This window comes from Neophocaena asiaeorientalis, unplaced genomic scaffold (assembly GCF_003031525.2).
Source record: "Neophocaena asiaeorientalis asiaeorientalis breed wild unplaced genomic scaffold, Neophocaena_asiaeorientalis_V1.1 scaffold309, whole genome shotgun sequence".
NCBI lineage: Eukaryota > Metazoa > Chordata > Mammalia > Artiodactyla > Phocoenidae > Neophocaena > Neophocaena asiaeorientalis.
The window spans coordinates 462,422-478,464 of NW_020173199.1; the positions used below are offsets into that span (position 1 = coordinate 462,422).

A 16,043-nucleotide genomic window follows, 5' to 3' on the forward strand; every position below is an offset into this window, starting at 1 on the left:
GCCATATGAACGACCCACACCCATGTTCTCTCCTGAATAATCAGGATTTGGCAGTGCTGTGTTTGCCTCCATTTATTATTGTCTTTTGTTTGACACTTCTGTTTGACAACTTTGATACAAAATTGACACTTTGTCATGAGAAACAGGATATATTTCTCTTAAATAGTTACAGTTTTTAAGGATGATTATGTGGAAAGTAATAATGGTAGATGACGAGGCTAGTGCAAATGAAATGTATGGATGATTTGTGAATCTAATGTTTTCGGAAAATCATTATAAAGCCATCCATAATGACTTTGAAATATGCAAAACATGCCAGAAAATTTTGGCCGAATTTAATTTCTTAATTTCTTTACCTATGAAAAAAAGTCCATCCTAAGCGACTTTTCACAGAATTTTATGAAATTTTTAAGTTGTCTGAGTTTGATTCTGTCTCTGCAAATGTCCCAATTGCTGCCCGTCCGTCAGTACCCACTCTGAAAACCAATGACAATGAGAAGAGAAATGTAGGCCTTTGATCCACACTTCTTTAAAAAAACTGAAATATATTTGATGTATGATATTATGTTAGTTTCAGATGTACTGCATAGTGATTGGATATTTGCATACGTTATGAAATGATCACCACGATAAGTCTAGTAACCACTTTGATCCACACTTAAGGGATAAGACTTAAAATATTATTTTCCCCAGGGGTGCTTGAATTTAAATTTTGACTCTTTCAAGACTGAAAAAATGACTCAAATCGTGGACTGTGGAGCAGCTGAGTGGGATGGTATGTAAGGGGAAGTGAAGTTCCAGGGCCATTCAGTTACACCAAACTACTCTACTTAGCGGCAGTTTCCCTAAGACTAACTTTAGGCAATGTTTTCAACACTGAACACCTTTCTGAACTTATAGACATAAGCTTTAGACTTGTCACGACTAGTGCTGGAGGCTAAAAGGGGAAGAGCATTTTATTCTTCTTTAGTGGAAGAACAAATCAGATAGAAGGAAGACATAACAGCCAATAACAGGTAATTTATAAACAGAACATTGAATTTAGTTTCTCTGGTTTTTTTTGTTTTTTTTTTTTTTTTTGTGGTACGCGGGCCTCTCACTGTTGTGCCTCTTCCCGGACCGGGGCACGAACCCGTGTCCCCTGCATCGGCAGGCAGACTCTCAACCACTGCGCCACCAGGGAAGCCCTCTCTGTTTTTTTAAATCTGTGACCTCATGTGTAGATGGAAAGTGATCCATAAATGATAAGAACTTATTGTGTGATGTGATCTAATACTTGGGATGCAATTATCAGCCATTAGTCATAGTCTTCCAATTTTTCCCTTTGAAAATCATAATTGGACTTTGCCTAGATAAAAGAAAGTATCATTAGCATTGACATCAGGATGTTAATTACCAAAACCAAAAAAAGAGCCTGCTAAATCCTCATTTAAAGAAAGAAACACATGTTGTGAACAGTAAGAGACTGGATCTCTCACCACTTCAGTGGAAAAATCATGTTATCAGTATGTTCAGTACGTTCAAGTGATTATTTGCTATTATAGGATTTTGGGGCTTCTTTTCCACTTTAGGGTCAGTCCGACTTCATGGTGGCAAAAACGAGTTTGAAGGCACAGTGGAAGTATATGCAAATGGAGTTTGGGGCACAATCTGTAGCAGCCACTGGGATGACTCTGATGCATCAGTTGTTTGTCACCAGCTGCAGCTGGGGTGAGTTCGCCCATCCTTGACCAAATCTGTCTGATGATATCTGAGAGGAATGCTGGGCACCCATCGTTACTGTGGAGAGGTTACATCTTCCGTCCTCATTCTCACTTTGCTCACTCTCATTTTTCTCAGAAGAGATGTAAAGAAAGGGCCCCAAATGGAAGGAGTGAGTTCTTTTGCATACAAATGCACTTCACTTGTTACTAGCCCTACTGACTAGGAAATGGGCAAATGCTAAGTGGTCCAAAGTTCAAAGCAGCTTTTGGTCTTTGACTTTAACAAAATAATTGTTCAGTGCTAGGAAGCAAGGAATTTGGTCCTAAGAGTTTTACTTTCTCAGCAGCCTGTGCAGCCTGAGGTTGCTGTCATTTGCTTTTAACTTTCTACCTTGAGCCACCCACAAATTCCATTTGTGTGTATGTGAAGGAGGTGAGGTTCACTCGTGCTTTCATCCCATGCTGGGTAAGGGGTGATATCCTGGGACAGAGGTTTCTGTGCCAAGGAGGTCCTGTAATAGATGGCAGCTTCGCTCAGCTCCGGCAGCATCCACTGTCCTCTGAGGAGCTGCCGGCCCTTCCACGACTGTAGGCGCACTTAAAATAGATTGGTGTATGCTGACGCCCACCAGGCCCTGCACCTTTATGCCTCGTTTCAAGGGGTTTCCCAGGGGCAGAAGGTTACATTTTGGAACAAACGTTTTTGGTTTTTGTTGTTATTCTTATTGTTCTGTTTTTGTGTGTCATTTATTTTTTCTAAGTATACATGCCCTATACTTTTCTTGGTCTTTATCACCAGAGATCTTTAGAAAGCATGGAAAAGATCTTGTTATGAAGGTTAAAAGAACTGAAAGAAAAGTTTTCAATTTGCAAATATTTTGGATTAATAATCAGTGAGTGGTAATATCTAATGTGATGACACAAATGAAAAGGTTAGTCAACTGCAGTCAAATCAGTAAGAATTAAATTAAATTAATTAATTAATTATTTTTGGCTGCGTTGGGTCTTCGTTGCTGCACGCGGGCTTTTCTCTAGTTGCAGCAAACGGGGGCTACTCTTAGTTGCGGTGCACAGGCTTCTCATTGTGGTGGCTTCTCTTGTTGCAGAGCATGGGCTCTAGGCATGCAGGATTCAGTAGTTGTGGCACACGGGCTCAGTAGTTGTGGCTCGCGGACTCTAGAGCGCAGGCTCAGTAGTTGTGGCACACAGGCTTATTTGCTTTGCGGCATGTGGGATCTTCCCGGACCAGGGCTCGATGCCATGTTCCCTGCATTGGCAGGAAGATTCTTAACCACTACGCCATTAGGGAAGTCCCAGTAAGAATTTTAATTTTCCAGCTAAATGTCTTCCCACTAGGAAGGTGGGGAATGAGTATTTAGTAAAGGCAAACCTTGAGGGCTTAAGTTTTGTTCAGACTTGTGATGCTATTAGCGTAACTAATAGGGTTACCATACTTAATTAGTTAACTAATCTTAAAAAATTAGTGTTGGAATAAATCAGGATAAAAGAAGGAAGAAGGGGAGAGACTACAAAGTGTTAATGGTGTTTAGGATGTTAATTACTGATTTTATCAATGAGTATTTTGTCTGGCAAACAGTCACTGGCAGGTGGGCAAGTCATGAAGAATGTTGACTTGCTGCTTTTTCTTTTGAGGGCCTGGAGATGTAACAAATTTATAGGCTGGTGTCAGTATCTTCCTTTATGTACATTTCTACCTGTGCTTTTATTACCCCTGAAAATCAGGGAAGAATAAAATTTTCTATGAGATTCTGACATAAAACAACAAAAGGTACAAATGAACTTATTTACAATACAAACAAATAGAGTTACAGATGTAGAAAACGATCTTATGGTTACCAGGGGGTAAAGGGGGGAAGGATAAATTGAGAGATTGGGATGGACATATACACACTACTATACATAAAATAGGTAACTAATAAGGACCTTGTATAGCACAGGAAACTCTACTCAATACTCTGTAATGACCTATATGGGAAAAGAATCTAAAAATGAGTGGACATATTTATATATATAACTGGTTCACTCTGCTGTACAGCAGAAACTAACACAACATTGTAAATCAACTATACTTCATTAAAAATTTAAAAAAATGAAGAAAACAAGAACATTGCAATGGAGATGTGAATTACAGTGGTAGGTTACTAGTCTCTTGATTGATGAAAGAATGTAAACTATCTTTCTGCAAACATAAACTTCAGATAAGCTGATCTGATTCCTTCTATCATCTCTTAGTACTCCATTAATAAAAAAGGATTGCACAATAAGAGCAGGGCGACCCAGCTTTATTGCTGTTAAGACACATTCATATTTTAGATAAACCCCAAATATTTACTGTTTGGTTAATGGAAGCTGTTGCATGAAGACAGTTCTAGAGATTATCATGTTATTCGAATAAGCATTTAATCTTTTAAAAGTGTAATACCAGTTTTGTACATATCAGAGTTAAAAATATGTAGATTATATGAGTTATTATCTTATTAATTGGTTTCAAAGTCTTGCTAGCAAATACTATATATAAAGTTTAAAAAATATGAATGGATTGCCTCTCTTGGCATTATCTTGCTTAGACATGGTAATAATAATCGTTTTGAAAATGAGAGCCTGAAATACTGGAGTAGGAAAGACTCTTCAAGCATCCAGACTTCTTTTACATATCAGAAGGCAGAGCTTAGAGAGGCTTTAGAGTGATTGCAACTGAGTTCAGACTAGAATCCAAGTCCCACTGGGCTACATGACACACTTCTTCCACAAAGCCACCCAGACTCCCTTTTTATTTATATCTGTAGTGTTTGCCCATTTTCCTCTAAAATCAGCCATAGATAGTAAAGGCACATGCCTACCATTAGTTATTCAAGATTAACTTAAAAGATTACCATAGGTAATCAATCCAAGTTCTGATCTGATGTTTTGATTTGCTTGAAATTTACATAATGCATTATGTTTTTCTTTTTCTTCCATATATGTCTTTATTGATTTCTTCCATTTTTAAAAGTCCTAGTGCTTTGATAAAAATTAGCCTACATTTGATAAACCTAACCTTATCATTGTACTTACAGAGGTAAAGGAGTAGCAAGACAAACCCCATTTTCTGGACTGGGCCTTATTCCCATTTATTGGAGCAATGTCCGTTGCCGAGGAGATGAAGAAAATATACTGCTTTGTGAAAAAGACATCTGGCAGGGTGGGACGTGTCCTCAGAAGATGGCAGCTGCTGTCACGTGTAGCTTTTCCCATGGTAAAACAAAATATTTATTCTCTTGCTTTACTGTTATTGTGGTTTCAGCTTGATTCCAGATGATAAAAGTGTCTCAGTTAAATCATTTCCTAAAAGAGTTTAAATACAGACCTAAGTGGAATCATCATAGTCTATCTCCAGTCTAATTAGATAGTCTTCAATAGGATTTCATCTAAAAATTGGATTTCCATTTGACCTCACTTTTTACGTATTTTCTGTTTTATCTAATTTGCTTATAGAAATATTATATACTGTGTATGAAAACACTTATTTTAGTAACGGAAAAATGTGATGGAATCAAGTTAAAAATCATCTTGAAACCGAACATAAAATACAGCAATTATAACAAAATGTTCTCACTTTATAGAATGGAATAGTATCATGGTACCAGTGTTCTCTTTTGAGCTGTAGATGGCACATTTCATAAAACAAATTGCTTCCTTGGATAAGGGCTCCTTCTAAGCACCATATACTAGGCATGAGGTGATTAGAGTATGGTTTCAGTACACAGGTATGCATATGTTCATGAGAAAGGAAGCAGAGGAGGAAATAGCTGCCTTTCACAATGGCGGTTGGGTTTTCTGGGGTCCATGGTTGTTTTAATGTGTGACCACAACCTGAGGCTACCACACTGTCACAGTATCCCTTTTACATTTTCCTTGGAGACAGCAGCCTGACCAGATGTCCCAGGTCTTAGAATGCCAGCAGCCAGCGCAGGGCAGTGGTTTCTGTTTGAGTGCAAGTATCAGGGGAGGAATTGAAAAGTTTCCACTGCAAAACATACGGAGACCCCAATTTAGGGTCATTCCTGTGAATTGGCTGGAAGAACCAGTGGAAATGGTACAGGATATGGTACAGGTGTGTGCTCAGAGAGCTACAATCCTTTTGTGGGTAGACAAGGTGCATGTTACATCTTGATGTCTTATAAGTTTTTCCTTTTCTTCCTTTGCCTCTCCACCTTTGGGTAATACTACTTTTGGCAAATACGTGTTTACACATTGCTACATCAGGGATGCTGTGAATTGGGCTAAACAGTGCACTGCGTTTTGTAGATATTGCTTGCATTCTATGTTCAACCCAATTGATGAAATATGTTTAACATTTTTCAAGTAGTGAAGTAAGTAAAATCTTGAAAACAATCTCTTTTTTCCAGGATCTCTATCTACTTAAAAAAAAACCTAATTCTACTCTCTGTGATCTGTCCACTTGTTTATTCTCTGGTTGCAAAGATAAATTTAAGGTCGGTTGTAAGCGTATATAAAACATAGAAGGTTGAGATAAATTAGAAGTGAGAGTGAAAAAAGATGCTTTTATGGTAAATTAAATGAGAATGTGAAAGCAAATAGCTCAGCAAATATGGAGTCCATCTTAAGGCATAGCGGTAGACTTTTAATACATTCTTTTAGTTTGGAATTTACATTTGGCGTCTTGGCATCTAGTACTCTTCCAACCCTTACAAAGTAGAAGATCGCGTGTGAGTGCTGGACGTAGGAAATAGCAATCTAAATGAAACGTCTGGGAGTTTTATTTATCCATAAGTTAAATATGAGTCAATTACTTCACTGAAATCTTTTTCAAATGCTTTTTTTATGTGTGTGTATTTGTTGGGAAGATGTGAGATGTTGACTAAATTTTGTCTTTGAGCTTCTCTATATTTTCACAATTACTTATACAACCAGTGGAAAAACTATATGTTTTAAAGTAAAACATGACCTTAAAAAAAATGTAAGGTAATATGCGACAATGTTTCTAGGTTGTAGGTGATTTTAAATTTCCTCTTAAAAAATTTTGTTTTTCTGTTTTCTCCAAGCTTACCATGCAGATGGGGGGAGGGGAGGTAGATGAGAATATAATAATTTAAGAAATTTATACATTTTCCCATCATTTTTCTATATTTTCCAAGCTTCTTAAAGGAAAAATAAACATAATAACACGCAAATTTAAGTTTATTAGCATAATTCAGTGATCAGTCATTATAAGAACCTAATATACAATATTGAGACCAGTTTTTTTTTTTTTTTTTTTTTTTTTGCGGTACGCGGGCCTCTCACTGTTGTGGCCTCTCCCGTTGCGGAGCACAGGCTCCGGACACGCAGGCTCAGAGGCCATGGCTCACGGGCCCAGCCGCTCCACGGCATGTGAGATCCTCCTGGACCGGGGCACGAACCCGTGTCCCCTGCATCGGCAGGCGGACTCTCAACCACTGCGCCACCAGGGAAGCCCAGTTATGTTTATTAAACCTGTCTTTTATCCTTTTACAAATTACAAGTGTTAATGGACTTATGTAAGAAAACTATATTACAAGTATTAGTATATGAGTAGATACAAATGTTCACTATTCTAAATCCCTCCTCAAGTGTGATATTTGAATGTAAATATGAATGTCTAAATACCATTTATTGACGCCACTAACACTGTGGAAGAATTAGGAGCATATTTCATGTGGATAAATGATGAACATTTGGCAAAAGAGTCAACTAAATTTCCTAATAGGGACCCAGCCTGTTGTGAAACTTTTACCATCTCACGTCCTTTACTCCAGAAAAATTAGACTGCCATACTGTTTCCCCAATACATACAGCTTTGTGCTTCTATGTTTTTGTTCATACTGTTCGTTTTGCCTGAACTGCACTTCCCCCGTGTCTGACTTCTGAAATCCCATCCATCATCTTGGCCCTTTTCAGCTACCAACTTCTTCAGAAGAGATTCTCTAATTACCCCCACTGGTGAGCAAGCAGCCCTTCCACCTGAACCCCTGCAGGGTCTTCTCGATGCTCTCTCGTCTGTACTCATGTTGTCCATGTCCTGAGGCAGTATACTTCTTGAGGGTAGTGTCTGTGCAGTGCCTTTCTGCCTAATACCCGTTTAATAAACTGAATTGAATGAACAGATATTGCTAATTATTTTTCCTTGTTTGGGATATCCTTTCTAGGCTTTTAGTTATCACTTGCCAATCCACTCAGTCAACAAATATTTATTACATGCCTCTGTATAGCTGGGTATCTGAGGTACACAGGCAAAAGGGAAGGGCATTCCCTGTGTCCTCAATTCTAGACCAGGATAAAGAGGGAGACATTCAGGGACTTCCCTGGTGGTCCAGTGGTTAAGGCTCCGTGCTCCCAATGCAGGGGCCCTGGGTTCGATCCCTAGTAGGGAACTAGATCCCATATGCCACAACTAAAAGATCCCACACGCCACAACAGAGACCTGGTGCAGCCAAATAAGTAAATAAATATTAAAAAAAAAAAAAGAGGGAGAGAGAAATTCAGAAACTGATGAAGCTAGATAAGGGCACTGTAGACTACAATACGGAATTTGCAGTGGGAATTCTCTGGTGGTTCTTCACAGAGTATGTTCTGATTCATACCTAAATGAATTTTCAATATTGTTTTTTGAAGGTGTTGGTTGTGATGTCCACCAACTTGTTATAATGTGTTAGATGTTAACTTTGTCTTGATTTCTATGTAAATGTAAAAATATTTCTATGCTGAAAACAAGTATCTAATAGACATAAGCGCCATTCTTAATAATTACATATTGGTAATGCTCAAGTTACTGTAAGTAAAAAACCAATGTCACCACCACAGTGGTGGCAGCAACCCCGTAAAAATCGAATGGGTTTCCAATAACTGCAGTTTTGAGTGTGTCTTTTCTGGTTTCTGAGGTCCTTGGGGGAAAGTGAATTTAGACTGTTTCCTCTTGAGAGCTATTTGTATGAGCGTAATTCAAGTTGAGGTATTTTAATTGGTAGAGAGTAGCATAAAATATATTAGACATGCGTGGGTATGTCCATATCACTTAATAAATATAACTTAATTATAGAGAATGGCAAAGAAATAAACTATACCTGATCTTCTCTCCCAGTGTGAATCCGTAGGTTTACTTTGTTGTTAATTTCACGTTGTGCAGGCCCTGCATTCCCCGTCCTACGCCTTGCTGGGGGGAGCAGTGCGCGTGAGGGCCGAGTGGAGCTCTACCATGCGGGTCAGTGGGGGACTGTCTGTGACGACCAGTGGGATGATGCAGATGCAGAAGTGATCTGCAGGCAGCTGGGCCTGAGGTTGGTCTTTCTTGTTCTTGTTTTGTTTTGCTTGAATTTTTGAGTTTATTATTTCCATACCCAAAGGTAGATGTGTTTATTTATTTATTTATTTTTGCGGTGCGTGGGCCTCTCACTGCTGTGGCCTCTCCCGTTGCGGAGCACAGGCTCCGGACGTGCAGGCTCAGCGGCCATGGCTCATGGGCCCAGCCGCTCCGCGGCATGTGGGATCTTCCTGGACCGGGGCACGAACCCGTGTCCCCTGCATCTGCAGGCAGATGCTCAACCACTGCGCCACCAGGGAAGCCCGGTAGGTGTGTTTATATTGCAGATTTCTTTGAACAAATGGAAAAGCCACCTTTTGATCTTTGTATTAGGCTGTAGGCTCCCTGAAGAGAACGGTTATGTACTCTTAGGTCTAACCTATTTGTATCTGAATTCAGCTGATTTTATATCCCTAAGAATCTAAGCCTTTTACCACTTTTCATCACGAGCCTTTACATTACTCCCAGGTAATGACTAGCATTGTCAGCTGCAGCGACTTAACCAGAGTCATATGATGAAACTAGTTGTTAGGCTTTAACTGAAGTTCAATTCCTTTCCTCCAGATACTGTCTAAACTTTTGACCTTTGCCTCCTTATTTGTGAGGTATGTGCTTAGAACAAAGGATGTTTATTAATGTAGAAAGGAAATAATTCCTGTGCAGGATATGGCAATGAAGCATGTGCGATAAAAACAGCAATATGAAAACCAATATTAAATGTTGCTTTAGTTGTGATTATTTTGGAATAGTACGTTATAATTTTGGATCCTCTAACCCCTGTCTTTAGTGATGTTGAACATTGATATAGCAAGCCTAAAAGTTTCTCTAAAATTATATTAGGGTATCTTTTGAAAGTTGATATTTTACTTTAAATTAGAAAAAAAAATTATTTAGCATGTCGTGGCAGGTAGGGGTGGGTGGATGTGGAGGCTTCTAAATCTTCTCTATGTATCATTTTGTCCATTTAAGCATAATCTTTGACACTAGAGCATGAAGTTTGTACCTTGAACCATCTACAGTGATTTTTTTGCAATTGTTTTTGCAGCTGACCTCCCTATTTTTCAAAACTGTGTGTTAATATTGAAGTCTTTTAAAGCAAAATAAAGACGTTCCAACATTTTACCTCTAAATACTTCAGTATGCATCTCTTAAAAATAAGAACATTGTCCTACATAGCCAAATTATCATTATCACAACTAATATAAATGGTAATCATTCCTAAATTGTATACCCTGTCATGCTCAAATTCCCATAGTTGTTCCCACCATGTCCTTGACAGATGGTTTGTCCGCAGCAGAATTTAGTCCAGGACCTTGCAGTGCATCTGGATGTTATGTCCCTGAAACCTCTTTTAATCTAGAACAGCCTCCTGTTTTTCATGACACTGTCTTGTTGAAGAGACCAAAAACCAAGCCAGTTGTTTTGGAGACTATCCCACCTTCTGGATTTGTCTCGTTTCTTCCTCCTGGTATCATTTAGCCTACTCCTCTGGTTCTTGTAACTCCTGAAATGGGAGGCTAGGTCCAACAGCTTGATTAGATCAAATCAATCAAGTATTTTGGCTAGAAACCATCACAGGTGATATGTTCTCATCTTGCATCTCATCAAGAGTCACAGAACAGCTCTGGTTTTCTCCACTGATAAGGATAAGGTTAAGCACTGAATCAAGGTGGCATCAGCCTAATCCTTCACTGTAGATTACATTTCCCCCCTGTAACTGATTCTGCAACCTAAATGCTCTTTCACAGTTTATGCATGGGAAAGGAATAAACACGCAAAGTCCTGTGTCCATAGGGCTTATAATTACTGGTGGTGTATGATCTGACTGGTATGATCATTTTCTTTGGATGGGTCAGGAATAGGGCCAACTAGCTCTTTTTGAGAAAAACTGTTATTAATCATTAAATTTTGAGACTAGATTTTCAAAACATTCTGACTGGGTATCAATTTCAAGACCAATTTTTCTCAAAAATTTAGGTGGTGTCAGAGTCAGCATAGCATAAGATTATGAGCATGTGCCCTGTACTCAGAATGACCTGAATGTGAGTTGTATTTCTGGAGATAAGAAAAATTGCAGTTTCCTCATCTATAACACATTTCCTGATGTAGAGTTTAGTGGTTTTAAAGCAGTTAGCACACATAGTAGGTATACAGTATACATTGACTATAACTGGGGACTTATAGCTGAAAGGTGTTATTAAACATTCCAAGAAAAATGTTATTAAACATTTCAAAGTAAGCTGGACATTTGGTAGGAGATCATCAAACACCATTCCTCTATCTAGAACTTCTATTTAGTTAGCTGTATCTATGAATTTCATATTTTTAAAAGACTCTAATGTGGTTATATGTGTATTTACTGTGTTACCAATTATGGTATCAGTGGTATGCTAATTGATTTTCATGTTAGTTACTAAGAAATCAATGTCTTTGCCAAAAATACGAGAATTTTAAGGGTATAGTAATGGCATATTTAACATTACAAGTTGTAGTATAGATTACTCTAAATTTGAGGTATAAGGCATTTATTATTATTTATATATTTCTGTGGGAAAAGGCAAGCTTTTGTTGCTTAGAAAAATGTGTAGAAAATTTAAATGACACTAAATTTTAGTTACATTTATAGTTATTCTAAAAATTCATGTTTTAACGTAGAGTTCTTTCTTGAGAGCCAAATTTTCTTTTTTCACTCATATAAACTGTTGTTTAAACAAAGACCATGTTGCAAACAGGAGTCTACTACATGGAAAGAATGTACAGATAGAATCACAAGGAAGACTATATTAATGTTGAACACATGCGTGGGTTGAGTAAAGTGTTTACATCTTTCTCAGGCATTGGCTCACTGCTATCTTTTGTATGAGAAGATTTGTGTTCAGAAAAATGATTAAAAGGAAAAATATCTTCAGATATTCAAGGCAGCAAAGATCCTCCACAAGCCTATGTAATCACCAACAATCCAGCTTGGTGGAGATTTGTTTTTATTATAAGTACTCCAGGTTCTGAGCTGACATTGTTCGTTTGCTTTTCTTTCCCTTGATTTTATACTTCTCTCATACGCTTGCAACAAAGCAATATTCTGCAACTGCTCTTCCCCTAGAATTTGTTTTGCTCAAAGGCACAGTACTTTCAGATGAAGTAATTTTTAACGTTACAAGGTTGATAGCAGACAGCATAATCATAGCTTATCTCCATTTATGATTTGTTCTTAAGCAAATTTCATCTCAGTCATACTTGCCTTGTCGAATTCCCAAAGGGAAACTACACCATGCCTCTCTGGAGTGCTAGTTACAATTTCTTTGTGAGATGCTGTCTTTGTTGACCCGCATCTTTTAATGGTGTCTGTAGATTTTGGTAGCTGGCAAGCTTCCTAAAACGCAAAAGGAATTACTGTACTTATGATACTGAAATTTGATTAGCCTAGAACTCAGAGAAAGATGAGCAGGAAAGGAGGCAGCCTGATGTTAGAAAGTTGAACTTGAGAATGCATATGTACACAGCGAAGTTTCAGGTAGAGACATTTTAATTGGAGTTCCTTTTGTGCACTTAACATTGAAGCATTTCCTAGGTCTTTTAGAACTCTTAAAAGCATAGTGTAGAACTGTGACATCATATTTTATGTGTGGATATGCCATAATTTACATAAGAATTTAAAATTTTTGAACACTTTTTCTTCTTAGGTTTTTTTCCCTATAAAATTATCATATAGAACCATACTACTGAGTGGTCAGAATAAAAATTCTTCTGGTACAATTAAAAATGTTTCTTTGGGGCTTCCCTGGTGGCTCAGTGGTTGAGAGTCCGCCTGCCGATGCAGGGGACACGGGTTCGTGCCCCGGTTCGGGAAGATCCCACATGCGTGGAGCGGCTGGACCCGGGAGCCATGGCCGCTGAGCCTGCACGTCCAGAGAGAGGGCCCAAACAGTGGGGGGCCCCCGTCCCCCAAAAAAAAAAAAAAAAAAAAAAGTTTCTTTCTTTGTTCTCTTATTTTACTGTTTATTAATTTCTAAAATACTTTATAAACATTACTGGTATGTGGAATTATTGAGCAGGAAAGAGGCCTTATATAACAAGATAAGAAAGTTAGGCCCTCTGAGATTACTCAAATCCCCTAAATCATACTGTGAGTGAGGGACAGAATCTTGAGATTTATGGCTTTCAGTGTAGGATTTCTTTTCTTTCATGTTACACTGTTTGCAAAATAGACAGGTGTTAATAAGAATACATATGAATATAGGGCTGAAAGAAATAGGTAAGTCAAGAGAGAAAAGTTAATTGTAGGAAGAAACAATGATGAACACGTTTTAGACAGACTGTATTTGCGATGCCATAACCATCTCTCTGAAAATGCCCCAGCAGACTGCAAGAAAGCCAAGTGTTTCAGGGTCTGCTCTGTAGCCAGACAAGCCTTACCATCTCATGGTGGTGTAATGCTGGGCTAATTATTAACTTCTGGACCTCAGTTTCCTCATTTGTAAATTGGGGATAATAACATCATGGGGTTGTAGGGAGGATTAAAAGAGTTAATACATATAAAGCTGTTAGACCAGTGTCTGGCATGCAGTAATCATTCAGCGTACTTCAAATATCATAATTGGAGATGGAAGGGGTTGTTTTCCAGGGAGAAATATAGGCTATTGATCATTAAAAATGAGCTTTTTTCATCCATATGTTACAAGTGCCACAAACTGATATTTGCAGTCAGAGGACCAATCTTTTATAACCTAACAAGTAATTATCTTGCATGATAGAATTGCCTGACTCTATTCTGTGTCTATTCAAAGTAGTGGCTAAGCCTGGGGATTGAGTTAGTCAGATGGTACTATTTATTTGCTTTTTTTTTGTATGGAAAACAAACAAACTTTATATGAATACAGTCAGATTAGCTAAGTAGGTTCAGGAATGTTTTGGGTAATGATCAAACATAGAATCAATTCAGTGTTTATTGGGGATTGCTGCTATGTAGGTCAAACAGCTTTACAGAAAATAACCTAATAAATCAGTGTATTATATCAGAGAACCCCACAAATTTATTCTGTGGTCAGAGGGTAAGAGAGTAGGTAACACTGGGACTATTACTACAAATGAACTGCTGGGGCTGGTGTGGACATAATTTCCATAAAGGAAGGACAGAGAATACACAGCTTTATCGAATTCACATAGCACTTATTTGCCTTTAACAACCCAGGAGTTTTTTTTAAAATTTTATTTACTTATTTTTGGCTGTGTTGGGTCTTCGTTTCCATGCGAGGGCTTTCTCCAGTTGTGGCGAGCGGGGGGCCACTCTTCATTGTGGTGTGCGGGCCTCTCACTGTCGCGGCCTCTCTTGTTGCGGAACGCAGGCTCAGTAGTTGTGGCTCACGGGCCTAGTTGCCCCGTGGCATGTGGGATCTTCCCAGACCAGGGCTCGAACCCGTGTCGCCTGCATCGGCAGGCGGACTCTCAACCATTGCACCACCAGGGAAGCCCCAACCCATGCGTTTTATGTTGCTTTCCCTAGTATTGCACGGTCTCTTGAAGGGCAGAGTCATCAATTTCTTTGGTATTCCCCTGAGAGCCAGCACAGTCCAGGGCACCAGGAAACACTAGTGCCTGGCTGAAGGAATGTGTGTATTTATAAATATTATAATCTTAATTTTAATAGACTCAAAAATTAGCTAGGAAACGTACTTTGTTTTACATCATTGTTTCCTAGTTAGTTTCTTTTTTGGTTCTTGAATTTATTATATTAGTTTTTCTGATTAGTTTATTCTAATTAAACATTTTTGTGATCATTAAAATGTTTGTAAAGAATGGAAAATATAGAAATATATAAGGAAGAAAATAAAACACCCAAATGGTGTTTTAAGACTGCATTATAGGACTTCCCTGGTGGCACAGTGGTTAAGAATCCACCTGCCAATGTAGGGGACATGGGTTCGAGCCCTGGTCCGGGAAGAACCCATGCTGCGGAGCAACTAAGCCATGCACCACAACTACTAGAGCCCGCGAGCCAGAACTACGGAGCCTGCGTGCTACAACTACTGAAGCCTGCACGCCTAGAGCCCATGCTCCGCAACGAGAAGCCACCGCAATGAGAAGCCCGCGCACCGCAACCGAGTAGCCCCCTGTCTCTGCAACTAGAGAAAAGCCCACGTGCAGCAAGGAGGACCCAATGCAGCCAAATTTTTTTTTTTAAAAAAAAGACTGCATTATAACATAGATGACTTTCCCCAGAGTCACTGTTTGGGGCTTCTGCTCTCGCATCCTGTGTCCTCCCTTAAGGAAGGGACACAGTTCAGAGGCAGTTAATCAGGCCTTTTGTTTTTTCCTAGGACCTCTATCACATAATCTTTAACATATTTGAAATACAATATATTTCAGTTACTCTGTCCAGCCCATCTCAAGTCACTCCCAACTAACAAATATTTTAGGCTTGGTTTGTTATTTTTTTCGTGAGAATAAAAAGGCTTTAGTTTGTAAACTTTTAGCCTAAATATTTAATGAAAATGATATTAAGGATATGTAAGAATGCATTCTTAATGTTTTAATTTGACCATTGTAAGGTTGAGCATCTTACCATATGGTCAGTGGCCATGGGTATTTCTTCTTCTGTAAATAGCCTGTTCCTCTCCTTTGCCCTGTTTTTTTATGTTGGTCATTTTGTCTTTCATTATGATAATAGTAAGCTATTATTTATTTCTAGGAGTGTTTTTTTTCTTTGATTGTGGTTACATTTTACAAATATATCCTCCAGCTTGTTTGCCTTTTGACTGATTATGGTGTATTTTGCTATACAGTAGTTCAAATTTATATGTGATTAAATTTAACTTTTTTAGTCTTTGTTTTCTGACTTCTGGGTTTTTTATTTTTTATCTTGCTCAGGAAGTTCTCTTATTCCCAAGGTTATAATAACTATGTTCTTCTTATTTCATTATATTACTTTTTAGCCATCTTCCTTCCTTCCTCCTTCCCTCCCTTCCCGTTTCTTTCCCTCCCCTTCCCTCCCTTCCCCTTTCCTT

The 16,043-nt window shown here is 38.5% G+C and overlaps 1 protein-coding gene across 1 annotated transcript in view; it reads left to right on the top strand.

Annotated features, from left to right (window-relative positions):
• The window catches only part of PRSS12 (serine protease 12), a 66,931-nt gene that overhangs the window by 12,581 nt on the left and 38,307 nt on the right, over positions 1-16,043 (top strand). The window contains exons 2-4 of the mRNA XM_024744705.1: positions 1,572-1,710; positions 4,781-4,959; positions 8,869-9,019. Of these exons, the coding sequence (XP_024600473.1) occupies positions 1,572-1,710; positions 4,781-4,959; positions 8,869-9,019 (469 nt within the window). The remainder of the gene's footprint in view (positions 1-1,571; positions 1,711-4,780; positions 4,960-8,868; positions 9,020-16,043) is intronic.